General features: G+C 39.3%; 1 protein-coding gene across 3 annotated transcripts in view; it reads left to right on the forward strand.

Annotated features, from left to right (window-relative positions):
* The window catches only part of NADK2 (NAD kinase 2, mitochondrial), a 46,131-nt gene that overhangs the window by 3,301 nt on the left and 26,120 nt on the right, over window positions 1-16,710 (forward strand). For 2 of the 3 annotated variants that reach the window (XM_088152787.1, XM_088152788.1), the window contains exons 2-4: window positions 12,465-12,553; window positions 13,470-13,558; window positions 16,314-16,395. In XM_088152787.1, the coding sequence (XP_088008913.1) occupies window positions 12,465-12,553; window positions 13,470-13,558; window positions 16,314-16,395 (260 nt within the window). Of the gene's footprint in view, window positions 1-12,464; window positions 12,554-13,469; window positions 13,569-16,313; window positions 16,396-16,710 lie in introns of all 3 variants that reach the window. The other variant, XM_088152789.1, reaches the window with a different exon arrangement.

Below are 16,710 nucleotides of genomic sequence, written 5' to 3' on the forward strand. Positions count from 1 at the left end.
GAATAAGTGGTTTACTGTAGAGCAGTACTTTCACACAATCATCAGTGATTTGTTGTTGGGGAATAGAGTAGAGCCAGATTTTGTGCATGGACATAGTGCTGTTAAGCTCTTGCTTATAATTCAAGTCTTGCTCTCTTTTTCAGATGGCAGCAGAAGAGACTGTAGTGGCAGTTCCTTAAAGTGGTGTAACTGTGCTGATTCTGCTCTTTGTGCTTTGGTTGTGGAAGCAGTGCTTCCTGATCAATTATATTCATTCTGTACATTGGCAAAACCTTCAGTCTTTCTTTTCCCACAGCTTTAGAAATGTTTGTACTCATGTGAAATACTTCTGTCTATTCAGTGCAGGTAAAATAATTACTAAATAACTTCTTTGAACAGTGTTATAGTTTTTGCATCTTTCTACTGTATTTATCCTAAAGGAAGATGACCCTGAATTTGAAACAGTCCCCAAAAGAAAGATTAGATAGAAAAAAATTATAAGCACAGAGAGAATTGTTTTGCGGTGCTCCCACTTCCCTAATTTGTCAATCTAATTTGCCAACTCCTCTGAAATTCTAGAAATTTTCCTGACCCCAACTAATGCACGTGTGACACTTTTGTATATATGTGTTTGTGTATGTGTGTATATATGTATGTATGTATCTGCCAAAATACACCCTCCCAAAAAGAGCAGAGACAAGTAAAAAAAAATGAGTTACTGTATTGACAACTAAATAAAATTAATTGCTATTAAAATAAGATAGCTTATTTATAAAATGAGTTGATTCCCCCATATGCACATACGAACTATTCTGTTTCACACACACACAAGGTCACAAGTGTGTACATTCTCCTCCCTCCTTCTAGCAGTCAGGGTGGAAATGGTATATAAGAGGAAATGGTAGTTGCAGTGGGAGGGAAAGAAAAGGGAATTAATCTAGGTGGAGATGGGGGAAAGGTAACTAGAATAGGAAAAACAAGAAAAAAAGAGGCAAACTCAAAAAGAGGCAAACTCTTTAGCTAATTTCCAAAGTAGGTTTTTTTTTTTTTTACAGGAATCCTTGCAGCCATTTACACATCTCCCATTCACATGTGTTCCACAGCCTCTTATACTTTTGGCTGGCCTAAGACTTCCACCCTAACTCCCCTTCTTAATGAATTATTTGGAGAAAAAACTCAGTTTAGCAGGGAAGTAAGATTGCTTCATGTGCATAGTTTCATAAGTCAATATGGTATTGACCATTTTCACTAGTTCTGCCTTTTCACACTTTATTAATTTTGCATCATACTAGCAGATAATACACTTAATATGTTCCTCATATAATTAGTTTCACTCCTTTCAGAGATGTACTGCTTCAAATATGTGGCCTCATTACTCTACCATACCAAATTTCAGTTTTAGGTTAACTTATTCTTGCTCCACACATACATGAGCAGTCCACTCTGCTTTTGTAAAGAGGAAAATATGCAAATATGTGTATAACTAACTGAAGCAAATACTTGTTTGCAGCCTCAAGTTTTTAAAATGCTTTTTCTCTTTTTACTTCCCACTATTAAAACACCTTGCTTTGAAAAGATGGTACAGGGCTGGCCATTCAGTGCTGTGCATCTGGTTGCAGATTCCATAGTAGCACTCAAGTAGCATTAGTGGCCTTGAGGTTCTGCTGATTTGTAAGCTGCAGTCCTATCTAGAAACAGTAGACATTGTTATATTTTTTCATACCCTTGTTCCTTCTTTATTGAACAACTGACAAGTTGCAACTAACTGAACTTTAGTTTTGTGACTTTACTATTACATTACTACATACTACAATTCTAGTATGGTACTATTCTATTTGTACTTTTAAATGTCTAAATATATTTTTGATGATGGAATAGTGTAGAAAATACTAAAATATATATGGCAGCTTTTAAATATGTTTTGTAAAGTTCATCTACTACAGAACATAATGGTTTGTATTATCAGACTATGTAGTATTAATTCTTCCTGGCTGTAATGTTTGCCATGACCTTTCTAGGCCCTTTTCAGGATTCAGAAATAGGAAGGTATAGCATTATTTGAAGAATGACCACCTGTAAGAAGCTTATGCTTTCCAGTTGGCCCAGTTTTGCTGAAATGTTCATTTTGTGTCTCTAAATTCAATGAGAAACAAGAGGTTGAAACCTCATGTATCTTTTGGATATGGTTGATAATCTAGCAGAGATGACAGAATTGTTTCTGGCAGTCATAGAAATCAAATCCATCTTTTTTCTTGCAGCTCCTTGGACACCCTCAGTATCTATTCAGGGATGTAAATAAAATGTTTGGGGGGTGGGGGGGATAAATAGTGGGCCCTCAAAAAAAGATAAGTCCTTCATGCACAGGAGTGAAGAGACCGGAATCTTCTTGTTTATACTGTTTAATTTGACTATATATAATGTATAGTAGTAGGCTAATAATAAATTTGAATTTTTACTCAGAATAAACATATAAGGGTTTTTTGTAACTCTTCCAGTCATGACTCCATTTCAACATCGTTAAAAAAATAAATCACAGGCTAGAATATAAAAGGACTGAGACACTTATATAGTATCTTTTCAGTCTTTTTTTTTTTTCCTGGAATGTAGTTTTGCTAGGACATTCTTGACCCTATGAGATTGCCTTTGTTGACACATGCAGAGTTCCTGAAAAAGACACTGATAGTGAGTGTTTACATCATGTTCTGATAGCATTATCCAAAGGTCAGACATTTTGGGCACATGAGCTTCAGTTGAAGAAACATTTTCAGTGAACCAAGTTGGTTTCATTGTACAGTTGGATTGAAACACTGTCTTTTGATACATGGAGTTAATAGATGTTAATAGAATATATATATATATATATATATATATATACACACACACACACACACACACACACAGTATATATATATATATATATACAGTATATATATATGATTTTAATTACAGTAATACAAACTAATACAAAGTAAACTCAGAGAAAGAAAGGAAAATAAAAAGAGTAAAAAATGCAAAGCAGGAAAAAGTAAAAGAAAAAAGTGAGATAAGAAAGAAAAATATATAAAGAAGTGACTTCAGTCTTCATCACAAGTATTAACAAATTTGGTAGCTCTTCACCCCCTATAGGGTTACAGACATTTCTATCTCTTCTTCCCATAACCCATCCCTCTTCTATAAGCAAATCCATAAAATATCAACTTTTTAATAATTATATTTTTTTTAAGGATGTCACATATCAAGCTTTAGAATCATGTCAGGTTAACATTTCTTATTAAACTATGTTGTCATTAAACAGCAGAGTTGAACATTTCAGTTAGCTTGGATAAGGATTGCAGTTGCAACATGACTTAGTTTTGTAATAAACTCATATGTACCTAAGATATAGCAGTTGTGTCATTCTAGTTAAGTATGACTTGGTGTGGGGGTCTTTTTCTTTAGAATTCTGATATATAAAAATTTTAAATGTCTAATGTCTTGATTTTTTTTTTTAAATTACATGGTATTTCATAATTCCTAGGGGAAAATACACACGCAGCATTCACAATGTAATATGTAAGTTACATTCATTGGGATGTGCTCTAAGGAAGGATTAACATAGAAATGTATTGTTTTCACATGGTCTCATTTCGTTCTTGGTTGTTTTTTTATAATGCACTACTGTGTAGCTTTTTTGTTATTTCCTGTTCAAACATAGTCAGATATATTGAGTGGATTTGTGTAAATAGTTGATGTTCTAATTCCTTTTTTGATGCATCATTGCATTAACTTGACTATTTAATTAAAATGAAATGTGGCATTGTTCCTCTAGCTTTTTGTGGGCCATATACAAACTGTGCTGTGAATTTATAATGCACATGCCTTGTATATTAAGAATCTAGTTTATCTCTACACCTGCAGAATTGACAATATTCAGACAGTACTTTCAGTTTAGTTAAATACATGTAATTCTGTGCATCCTTCAAAATACTTCCAATCAGCTGAATAGTCTGACCAGCCAAAATTTTGAGGGCTGTAGAGAATTGTAATGAAGTGGTTACTTAAAATGATATGGTTAATTATGTTAAAAATATGGTTGATTCTGTTTTCCCTTTTGTTCTATATTTTCACTGATTTATTTGGATTATTTGAAATTCTATTTTCCTATTGTTTACAAGCATATACAGTGGTACCTCGGGATACAAACGCCTCTACTAACGAACTTTTCGGGTTACAACCAGCTCCGGCCGCAAAAATTTACCTCGATGTGCGAACTCTGCCTCAGGGTACGGCCATTTTTCCGCCCCTGACACGTGGTCCGCGGCCATTTTCCCGCCCCTGACACGTGGTCCGCGGCCGTTTTCCCGCCGTGCTGCGCAGCGCCCAGCCGTTTTCCCGCCGCGCCCGGCCGTTTTCCCGCCGCGCCACACCGGCCGTTTTCCCGCCCGGGGTCTGCGGACGCCAGAACGGATTAATGGTAATTACATTGGACCTTATGGGAAAATTTGCTTCAGGGTGCGACCAAATTCAGAGGGTGGAACGGATTAACCGGATTTACATTGAACCTTATGGGGAAATTTGCGTCGGGTTACGACCAACTCGGGATACGCCCAGAGTCACGGAACGGATTAAGTTCATATCCCGAGGTACCACTGTAGTTTAAAATGTACCCAGAACCCGCAAATGTTCTTCAATTCTTCACATATGTGAAAGGCTTACTAGTAATATATGGCTTACTAGCAATATGTTTGAATGTCTGAACTGAACTAATAGCTAATCTTACATCTATAACTGTGCCTAAAGTTTAAAACTGTAAGGCATCCCCCTTCCAGAGTGCTATACATAGTTGCCTCATAATATTTCATTAATTAGTTAGAAATTGGAAATTGAAAAGTAGTCCTCAATTAATGACCACAATAGGGACCAAAAATTTGTTAAGCAGGGCTGTCATTAAGCGAAGCATCATGTGACCATACCTGATTTTAGTTTTTGTGGTGGTTGTTAAGCGAATCACCGTGGTCATTAAGGGAATCACATGGTTGCTAAGTGAATCACTCAGTTCTTCATTGATTTTGCTCGCCAGAAGCTGGCTGGGAAGGTCGCAAATGGCGATCACATAACTCTAGGACTCTGCAACTGTTGTAAGTGCAAGCTGGTTACCAAGCATCCGGATCGCAATCATGTGACAGCAGGAGTGTTGCGATAGTAATAAGTGTAAGGATCGGTCATACATAGCTTAGCACCAACATAACTTTGAATGGTCTTTAAACCAATGGCTGTTAAGCAAGGACTACCTATATAATGAATATAGCAGAATTACAGGGAATTGTAAGTCGTACTGATATCTGATTCTGTGATGGAATGTGAGGGTAGCCTTGGAAGATAGGGACAAGAGATGCCACCAAGGGAACGATCAGATGGAAGAGAAAGGAGTCCTCAACGGGTTAACGGTCATAAAAAGAAACCTAGGAAAGATCCTCCCTAACTACTGAGGCAGTAAACAGGGAGGGCGAGAGATTTGTGCTTTCAGACTTGCAATATTCTGTTAATGTAGCCTTACAATAATTAATCTAGTCTTGTATCCTGCCTGGTTTACCTGGGAGGGCTGACAGATTGGTTAGGTGTAACTTCAGTAGGTAGGCAGATATCAAAATCATATAGTAGAGATGTATTCATTTTTTTTCTCATCAGCTAAGGGGAAAAGCTAATTATGCAGGTAGTCCTCAGTTAATGACCACATGTTCAGTGACTGTTCAAAGTTGCGATGGAGCTGAACTGTACGTGTGGTACTTATGACTGGTCCTCAAGGTTCCAGCCATTGCAGTGTTACAATCCAGATGCTTGGCAGCTGGCTCACACTTACAATGGTTGCAGTGTCCTGTGGTCACATTGCCATTTGCAGCCTTCCCTGCTGGCTTCCCACAAGCAAAGTCAATGGGAAACCATCAGGGAAAGTTGCAAGTTGCTCCCGCTGCTTTTTCTTCAGAGAAGTCCCCTACAGAGTATGAGATCCCAGAGATTTCACAGTCCATAGTGTGCTTGTACTGCAGCACACCCTCCCCAGCCCACACACACTCACCACAGCACCTGTCAAGTTCAGCCCAAGAATCACACGAGACAGTCCAGAAATCAGCTCAGCTTCTTTATTAGCTTGCACCTAATAGACAGAATCTCATCAAACTAACTCTAACCCTCAAGAACAGCAACTATAACCAGTGTGCTCTTATGGAGGAGCCAATCTCTTTCTCTTGACCTCCACACAGTCCAGCCGGGGGCTGAGGAGATGCTTTCCTTGGAATGTCTCTCCCCTCTCCCTGTAACCTTGAAGCTCCATTCCAGAATCCTCCCCGTTCATGCCTTCCATCACAGCACCCTACCCTGCCTCCCTCCATACTATTCACCCGCAATTGACTTTGCTTGTGAGAAGCCGGCAGCAAATCACAGTCGTGAGGTCCTTGCTTAATATCCCACAACTTTCTCTTAATGACGGCAACGGGGACTGCCAGGATTGCCGTCGCTAAGCAATGCGGTCATGTGATGTGTGCTTTATGACCTTATCATTTAGTGAGAAATTCCAATCCCAACTACCATCGTTAAGCAAGGACTACCTGTAATATACAACAGCAAATCATATGGTACTTCATGGACCGCAGTCAACTTCATAGAGATCACACTCTCTCTCTGGAGGTGAATAGATGATGAGATCAGATGGAAAAAGTCAAGAGATGATAGTTTTCTTCATAGTTTTACTTCACAAAACAATTGTTGCTGGTGTAATATCCATTGTCCATCCTCCCCTATCCCACGTGGTGTATATATTTTATAACAAGAAAATATTCTGTACATCATCTCTGATAAAGTGGGCTCTAATATGTCAATAATAAATTTTGTTAACATTTACAATAATATGACTATTTTTGCTGAAATTGGATAATGCATATTTAGTGAAACTTTAACCACAGAATGCCTTTGGGACTGCTTAAGGTGTATAATATTGACTAGGTCATTGGTCCTTAAAATGCTGCACTAGTTGCATGTTACTAAGCCCAATCTAAGGTTTTGGTTTTAATGCATGAAGCCTGCTCTGTGAATCAATTAATTCAGGCTCTGAATAGGTGTAGAGAGTAAGGAAGATGACCTTCATGGAGATATGCAGGTGCTGTTGCCTAGGCAAAATGGGCTAAAGGATTTTTAAGTCAAGATAACATTCAGAAGCCACTCAGATAGACGCTTCCCTAATTCAATGAACTATAAGGAGGAGGAGGTATATAGCACAATCAATCTTGCAAGATTCTGTTATTATAGCCAATCTCAATAAAAGTAGTTTTAGCCATCCAGTGGAATTGATTTCATGGTCTTGTCTATCTAGTGGGGCTGACAACAGGTATCCAAACACAGGTACAGTGGAAGATGGCCCATAGGCAGAAACTGAATCTGTCAAGTGGCATGGATAGGTAGATACTATGTCTGGGAATTAGAGAAATTACTGCTTTGGACAGGTTTTCACAATCCTTGTAGGAGCAGGCATATAATGGAGGATGTTCTTAGAGTCACGATGATGAAGGCATAAATGTCTGGCAAGGAGTTCTGCTTTCCAGATTTGGCTGGTTTGTTATCTAAAGCCATTCTTGGATATCTTGGTCATTGTGACTGATACACTGGTAACCTCCAGATTGGACAACTGTAATATGAAAAGGTGCTGCATCATAGATAACATGCATCAGATGGTATTGTTGCTATTGTACCAACTTTCCTGCTGCACAGCAACTTCCATGCCTGAGTTGCTTTATGCAACTGGGTTGGTGGTAGAGTCCCCCAGTTTTATGGTACTGGAAGACTTTAATCTGCTTTCCCTAGGTGCAGGTTCATAGGTTCTTCAGGAGTTCATGGCCACCATGGCAACCATGGACGTGACACAGATTATTGAGGACTCAGTACATAGTGGAGATTGCACATTAGACCTGGTTTTTGTCTTGGGGAGGTGGCAATGTGATCTGGAGTTGTAGGGTGTTATGATCAGATCATTCTCTGCTAGCCTTGGAGCTCTCTGCAGCTGCTCCCCACTGGAGGGAGGGAGGACCTATTTGATTGGTCCACCTCAGGTGTTTGATGAACCCTGTTGAGTTTAAGATGGAACTTCTGAGGCTTTAATGTATGGTTCAGTGGAAGCTTAGCAGGTGCTTGGAATGAGAGGCTGACAATTACATTGCACCTGTGTGAGCTCCCTGGTTTTCAGAGCAGGTCCACAAAATAAAATGGCAGAAGAAACACCTAGAGCACTGTTAGAAGAATACAAAGAGCAAATGGATAGGGGGCTTTATTGAGGATTACCTTGTGGGAAAAGAGCAGTAAAATATTATTTTTCTGCCTTTATTACATCCATAGAGAGCTGGCTGGTAGCCCTCTTCAAGGTAGGCAGGGAGGTACCAGAGGAATATTTACAGGGCTGCTGTGAGGATTCTTTGAGGCATCTGTTAGAGAAAGTCTTGTAGATCTGCTTGGAGCTAGATTCTGGATATGCAGCTTTTGTGAAGTTGGCTGAGATATGATCTGGCTTGGTCACTGGAGAAGAGTTTGAGCCTGTTAGTCCTGATGGTGTGGATATGATGTGTGGTTGACTCCAGGCAGTGGTGAGTGCATCCTTGATGTATGGGACGGTCCCACTAGCACTTAGGGAGTGATCTGTCATGAAACCATTGCTGGATTTAATGGTGCTGGAGAATTTTCATCCTATCAACAACCTTCCCATTGTTGAGAAGATTATTGGGTTACAGCTTCGGAGGGCCCTGGAGCGTGTGGATTATTTGGACCCTTTTCAGTTGGGTTTCAAACCTGGATATAATACTGAGACTGCATTAGTCGATGTTCTCTGGTGGGACCAGGATGGATCTCCTTGTGTATTGTTCTATCCCCAGCCCAGCAGAATTGGGTCACAAGTGTTTTTGGATTTAGAAGCAATGACCACGCTAGTATGAGTACTTAAGGCTTTATTCCAAGACCGTAAGGGAAAGAGATACACACCTTTCATTTCTTCCTTGCCAGTCTTCTAGTGAAACTACCATTATTACATCTTGATCTCTCAGCGATTGTGATTAAATGCTTAGCAGGTCTTGGCAATACAAGGGAAGCAGCAAGTTAAGAGAAGAAACAGGGCTGTTAAAGAAGAAATGATTGACTTCTGGGGAGGGGGGTCATGTCAGGAAAAGAGAGTAATTCCACCTTAATTACTCTAGGTATAGTTGTGCGGGAGAATGCATTTGGTAGGCTTTCAAAATTCTGTTAATTAATCCTACTTTCAAAAGTCAGTTAATTAACCCTACTAGCAATGAAGATCTTTCCAGAAATCCAAGTGGTTCTTATTTCCTGAGCTTGTCAGCCTCACAGGGCTTGATATTTACCTTGAATGTCAGTCAGTCTTGCTGCCTCTTCTATGTTCCCAAGATCTATAAATCATTCCATCACAGGGACTTTCAATATCGTCAATAATTTGTTCTCCTGGACCAGTTTCAGGCTGGAAGTGGGAGCCACAGTATTGCAGCAGTTCTCCTCCTTCCTCTAGGCTCTGTTTCACTTGTGGGGGGAGGGGGGAGAAATCTAGTCCTAAGCCTTTGCTTTGTGGACTTCTTCAAGGTACTACTCTTTTCCCACTCCTGTTTAACATCTATGGGAAACTGCTGGATGAAGTCATTGGTCAACACAGCATTAGGTATCATCAATATGTTGATGATACTCAGTATATGTCTCTACCTGTGGCTGCCCAAGTGAGGCTATCAAGGTTCTTTCCCAGTGTCCAGAGGCTGTGGGAGTCTGAATGGGGAAGAACAGACTTTGACTTAATCCTAGTAAGACCAAATGACTGTGGGTTTTAGTCCCTTATCCCAATCTGGGGACTTCCCATATTTTGTCCTGGATGAGGTAACATTCCCTCAGATAGAGCTGGTAGACAATTTGGGAGTCTTCTTGAACTTTCAGTTCCAGTTCAAAGAGCAGGTAGCTCCTGTGGCCAGGAGGCCCTTTGCACAAATCCATCTTGTGCATCACCTGTGCCCATTCTTGGATCAGGAAGCCTTGTTTATGGTCACTCGTGCCTCCTAGTTGAACTATTACCTCTCATCTGGATTACTGCAATGTGCTATATATGAGGCTGACCTTGAAGACCATACAGAAGCTACAATTGGCCCAGAATGTTGCAGCCCAAGTAGTTACAAGTGCACCACCTTGTAGCAATTGACACCACTACTTCACAAGTTTTATTGGCTTTCAATAGGCTTCTGGGTACAATTCAAGGTGTTGGTTACCATCTGTAAAGCTCTTCATGGGGCAAGACTGGATTATATTCAGGACTGCCAATGATTACTGCCCATCTTACAACATCCGAAAGGGTATGCATGCTCCAGTTCTCCTTTGTGAAACAATGGCATCCAATAAGATCCAGGAGGTATGTCTTCTCTGTTGCAACACCTGCCCTATGGAGTAGCATACCCCTTGAGATTTGAATGGCCCTGAAATCTGTTTCTTCCCCTAGGCATTGGGCCAGAGTGTTAGATGTGCCTGTTTGCTTTGCTTTTTTAAGGGTTATGTGAATTGTTCTGGTTGGTCTGTATTGTACTGTAAACTTTTGTTTCTGGTTTTGGTTAATTTTTGTTTATCTGTTTTCAAGCTGATGTTAGCCACCCAGAATCACAATATGCGAATTTGATTCTAAGCCAAAGTTGTTTAAAGTAGAAGTTTGTATGGTAATAATTGAAGTTCTCTGTTATTACAAGAACGTCTCCTTTTTAGGCCTTTGTGATTGTTTTCACCATTTCAGAGTCACCCTTAGCACTGTGATGGGGTGAGTGATAGCATATTCCTTGATCTGATCTACATTTGTGACTAGACATTACCACCAATGGTGATTTTGTAGATGAATTTTGTCTTCCAGTGTTTTCTAGTATGTTAAATTTTCTACCTTTCTTGATATAAAAAGCAGCATCTCCTCTAATATAGCCTTCCCTCTTTTTTTCTATAAAGTTTGTATCCAAGAATGATAATATCCCACTGATCTGTTCCATCAGGTTTCTGTTATACTCACTATATTTATATGCTCTGCAACCAGATTGCTAGATATATAACTTAGCTTAATTCAGGAGCTCAAGTCATATATCACATTCCTTTCTCTCGTTGTTCCACACAATGCAGATAGTAGATGAGAATGTTGACCTGATGTGGGTGTAACTGATGCCCAGATTGGAGAGTTCCTCTTGCCCAAGCATGTATCTCTGTGTACTCAGTACAGTATTAAAATAGACCACAGGTCAAAGGAGTACCAAGTGCTGTAATGTGTAGGAGTTCTCTCCTATGACATCTATCTTGATTTAAAAAAAAAAACATGCTTGGTATTTGGGAGTGATTGGGGATTTTGTTGATTTAGACTGCTGCCTAAGCTGAGTGAAGTTATGTTGAAATTGTGTTGAGGAATAGTGGTTTGGGGAAACTAATATCCCAATGGAGCTACAGTGATTGAAACAAACATGCATGGTTCCATAACAGCTTTGGAGCTGTTCCCATTTGTTAACAGCCATATTCTGTAATTGGGTCACATGTGATTTTGTGTACTAGGTACTACATAGTAGGAAGTTTTTGCAACTATGCCCTTGTAATGATCAAACTATTTCCTGCTGAGGTTTAGACTTAAGCCACTACTCTTCTCTGCAGGATGGGAAGTCTATCAGAATGGTCCATCCAGGAGATTAATAGATTGTTCTCAGAGAGATTTTTCATACTAGTATTAAAAGCCTGGTCATCTGGAATATGGAGATGATCCAGGCAACTGACATGATTGTTCTAGGTTGTGTTTTTCTACTTTGCAAAGCTCATTTACAGTAATGTCATATTCACTAAAACTGAGGAAAAATGAAGAAATCAGAAGATAACTAGAATGCAGATAGAGAAAATTTCATCTTTAACTGGGAAACTATAGATGATGGCTTCCTAATAAGCAAGATATAAAGCCCACTTGAAATCATAGTTTCACATTCTATCTTGCTTTGAAGTTATTAACTATAGTTTCCTGGTTTGAGCATGATGGGAAGCTTATACGATGGACATGTGGTGAGGCAGCTATATGTAGATGCATAGTGTTCAGTTCATACAGTTTATTAAGGTGAAATTTAATTAACTGAACATAATTATTGCTTATATATAAAGTTTATAGTATAGGCTTATAGTTTTAGTCAAATTGACTGGTCTTAATACATTTGCTTATATTAAATATCTAATTTGTTATGTTAGAGTCCACGTGAATGGGATTCAACAGAATTACTTGTAAATTGAAACCTTTTACTGAAATGGTAATGTGTTGCAGATTCTTAGACTGTTTCTTAATTTTAAAATATTTTTACAGGTGTACTTGCTTCAATTAGTTTGAATTAGTTCAAAATCATTTTCAAGTTTTTAATATTCTGTATTCTGTCTTTTTAAAATGCCCAAGTTATTTCAATTTGTTTTGCCAATTTTCTCTTTCACAGCTTGCACTAAAAGGATCTAATTATAGTGGTCTATTAGAGCGGCATCGGATTCATACAAAAAATGTGGAACATATTGTAAATAGTCTAAGGTAAGGGTATGTATTAAGAATTGTGATTATAGCTGAATAGATGTCAGTGAGCAGCGGCTCTGAACATTTGTACATTCACCTAATGTTCCCTGTTTTAAATGTACTATATAATGGCTCTGACCCAGTAGTATGTCATAGAGCTATGAAGCACATTGGATTCACCATCAAAAGGTAGTTCGGAATCCACGGGAACATAAATGTAGCACCTCTCTGCAATATCTTAAAGAAGTTTCTTTGCTGGGATCCTGCATGCACTGAAACACCTTTTGGAAATAAAATCTGAAGCTCTAATATGTAACTTTGCTCTTTGTTTCATGTTCTGTATAGTGGTCTATTATTATTATTATTATTATTATTATTATTATTATTATTATTATTATTACTACTATTATTCCTTTGAGTCAGTGTTGACTCCTGGTGACTGCCTGGACAAGTCCCTGCAGTTTTCTTGGCAAGGTTTTTAGAAGTGGTTTGCCATTGCCTCGTTCCCAAGGTCACACAGCTGGCTTCATGCCTAAGGCAGGACTAGAACTCATGGTCTCCCTGTTTCTAGCCTGCTGCCTTAACCACTACACCAAACTGGCTCCCAATATATCAGTTGGTACTTCTGAAATCTAAAATGCTGAGTTTCAGAGGAGCCTTACTTTCTTTTAGTTTAGAAAAAGTTACATTGCATGTTATTTCTTAACATAAGCTATATATAACACGCAGACTATGATAGACTACTGTTTTCACTCCAAGTTTCAGAATAAATTTTTCTGATTCCAAGTGGGTTCAATTTAATAAAGAATAAACAAAATTCTGACGCTGTTATTTAATGCTTGCTCATGCATGGATTACATGGATTTAACATGGGAGAGAGATGAAAGTAGTAAGTGGATTTTTTAACCATTTACTTTTCAATGCCTGTCTTTAGAAATGAGAAGATTGAAGTTCGACTTGTGAAACGGAGAGAATATGATGAAGAGACTGTCCGATGGGCAGATGCCGTTATAGCAGCAGGAGGTATTAACTTGTGAGTGGGGAAATGTATTCTGAGTTATTGGAAACTTAAGTAAATACTTTTGTAGCAATATGGAAGTCAGATTTGCCATTCCACAAATAAGTCTAAGCTTAAATGTTGATGTGCAATTAAATACATGCTAGTTGCTAAGTGTTGATTTGATCCTAATCAGTGTTTGCTTTGGAGCTCTATTGGTGTAATTTCCAGAAAACTTTAAAAAATGGATTTCACTATTTAAAAATATGGGTTATCCTTCCAAAGGTGCAGCCATTGCCACTGTAATTGAGTTCATCCATCTAACTGCTAGCCATCCTCTTTTTCCATTTCCTTCTGTCTTTCCCAGCATCATACACTTTTCAAGAGAACTAGGTCTTCGTGTATTCTATCCAAAATATGATAATTTGAGCCTGGCCATTTGTGCCTTGTGTGAGAACTCTGGATTGATTTATTCTATGATTTGTTTGCTGTCTTGGCTATCCATGGTATTCTCAGGATCTTCTCCAATACCAATATTCAAAAGTACAGTGACACCTCAGGTTACGAACTTAATCCGTTCCGTGACTCTGGTCGCAACCCGAATTGGTCGCAACCCAAAGCAAATTTCCCCATAAGGTTCAATGTAAATACGGTTAATCCGTTCCGCCCTCCGAACCTTCCAAAACGCCACAAAACACACCACAAGCCTCACTGAACGTCTCCTTGCTACCGCGATCTCGCCCACAGGAAGCCGCGACCGCGTGGCAGCAGGGAAAATGGCCGCGGATCCGGTTCGTAACCCGAGGCGGAGTTCGCAAACCGAGGTAAATTTTTGCGGCCGGAGCTGGTCGTAACCCGAAAAGTTCATTAACAAAGGCATTCGTAACCCGAGGTACCACTGTATCAATACTCATTCTATGCTGTTTCTTCAGAGTCCAACTTTTGCTTCCATAGACTGTCACAGGGAAAGCCACTGACTGAACAATTTTGAACTTTGTATGTATAGACACATACTGGCATCTGAATATATTTTCCAAGGCATTCACTGCTACTGTACAAAGTTGTAGTCTGTGGAGGGTTTCTTGACTGCTGGTTCCTTTACTGTTGTTGTTCATCCTAAAAGGCAGATGTTATCTACCATTTCAGTATCTTCATTGTCAGTTCAAACGCTGATTGCTGTACCTGTTGTCATCAGTTTGTCTTTATAAATTACAGGTGGTTCTCAACTTATGATAATTCATTCAGTGACCGTTCAAAGTTACAGTGGTGCTGAATGAATGGTGGTTACGACTGGTCCTCAGAGTTCTGGCCATCCCAGCCTCCCCTGGTCATATGATTGTGACCTGGACAGTTGGCAACCAATTTGCACTTAGATTGGTTGCAGCACCCTGCAATCACATGATTGCCATTTGCGATATTTCCTGCCTGCTTCCCCAGAAAGTCAATGGGGAAAGCTGGCAGGGAAGGTCGCAAGTCACTCTCCCCAACCCATACATCCTCCCCCAGCCCCTCTGCGCTCATGCCATGCCTCTCACACACCCTCCCTGACTCACACCACACTCTTGGGTATCCTTCCCAACCCTTGCTGTGCCTCTCATGCACCTTCCCTGACCCTTGCTGCACTCTCCCCAACCCAGCAGCAGCCACTTAACTGCCTGCTGGCCTGGGACTTCCAACTTCCTGCCAGCTTCCCCACTGACTTTGGTTGTGGGAAGCCGACTGGAAGTTGCCTCACCTAACAACTGTAGGATTCAGTTAACGATGGCAACCAGGATTGTAGGGACTATTTAGTGATGATGCCTTAACCCAAACCAGCAATTTGATATAGAAATTGATTATAATAGTTACTATATTAAGAAAGCCATAATCTGTTATTGTTCTTACTGTAATTTCTTTTTGTCTATTGTTGTTGTTATACTATGATTTTCATCAGCTGTAAACCACTTAGAATTCCACTGATCACATAAATAAAATATGGATGGATGGATGGATGGATGGATGGGGTGAGAGGACTGTCAGTTCCTCCATATTGGAGTAATCACAGACTTGATGACTTTCCCTCATAATTATTGACTCGAGTTGCCTGCTCAAATAGGAATGGAAACATTGTAAAATAGAACCTCTGACTTCCAAACCTTGTGTGCAGTGAGAAAGATACTATGGTTAATGCTGTGAAACACTGTTGAGAGATCTAATAGGACCATGAGACACATATTCCCCTATCCAAGGGAATACAAAGGTCATCAGAATATTTTCCCAAATGAAGGTTATTCATCGGCACGACTGGGCCTGAATCGAGAAATGGCCTCTTAAAGAGAACATGCACCACCCCCTCTTTCAAGGCAGACTGCCCTCAAAGATGTAATAACAGCCTTCAGATTCAAGCCAGACACACAGAGACATGTATCAGTCCACATTAGTCTTTCTTTTTTCTTAAGATGTTTTTAAATGTAATACAGGTAGTCCCCCAATTAAGAACGCCTGGGTTACAGATGACCCATAGTTAAGAACAGAGCCTATTGTAGCAAAATTTGAGTTAAATACACAATGATTTGAGTTAAATACACAATGGCTCAAGTTCATTATACAATACTACTTATACGGTATTATATACAATAATACTGTTCCAGCTTACATACAAATTCAACTTAAGGACAAACCTTGGAAATGGAACTCATTCTTAAACTGGGGACTACTTGTACCTGTCTAATACTTCATTTTGGAATGTTAAAAAATTATTATATAAACATGCTCTGATACCAAACCATATATTTTGCCTAGGTGATGGAACTATGCTTCTGGCAGCCAGTAAGGTGCTGGATCAGTTAAAACCAGTTATTGGAATAAATACAGATCCAGATAGGTGAGCCTAAGATTTGCTGGCTTCTTGTGTTATAACTTGTGATGGAGTTGGGTGGCCAAATAAATAACACATTACTATATGTGTAATAGCAATTTGACCCCATAGATACTTATGGTGCATTATCTTGTACTCAGCTTTTTCCCCCCCACATTTGATTTAACTTATTGTATGAAAATATCCTGAGAAATATAAATGGTCAGAGCTTGATTCAACAGCAGTATCATGTTAATCTAGGAAAAAATGGAATTGTTATGTAAGTATGCAATCTAAGTATTACTGTAGGTTCATAAATGTAACTGTTTTAAAATCTTTGAT

Source organism: Python bivittatus, unplaced genomic scaffold (genome assembly GCF_059951505.1).
Source record: "Python bivittatus isolate LINGU-HERP-01145 unplaced genomic scaffold, Pbiv_v1 ctg000570_np1212, whole genome shotgun sequence".
Classification (NCBI taxonomy): domain Eukaryota; kingdom Metazoa; phylum Chordata; class Lepidosauria; order Squamata; family Pythonidae; genus Python; species Python bivittatus.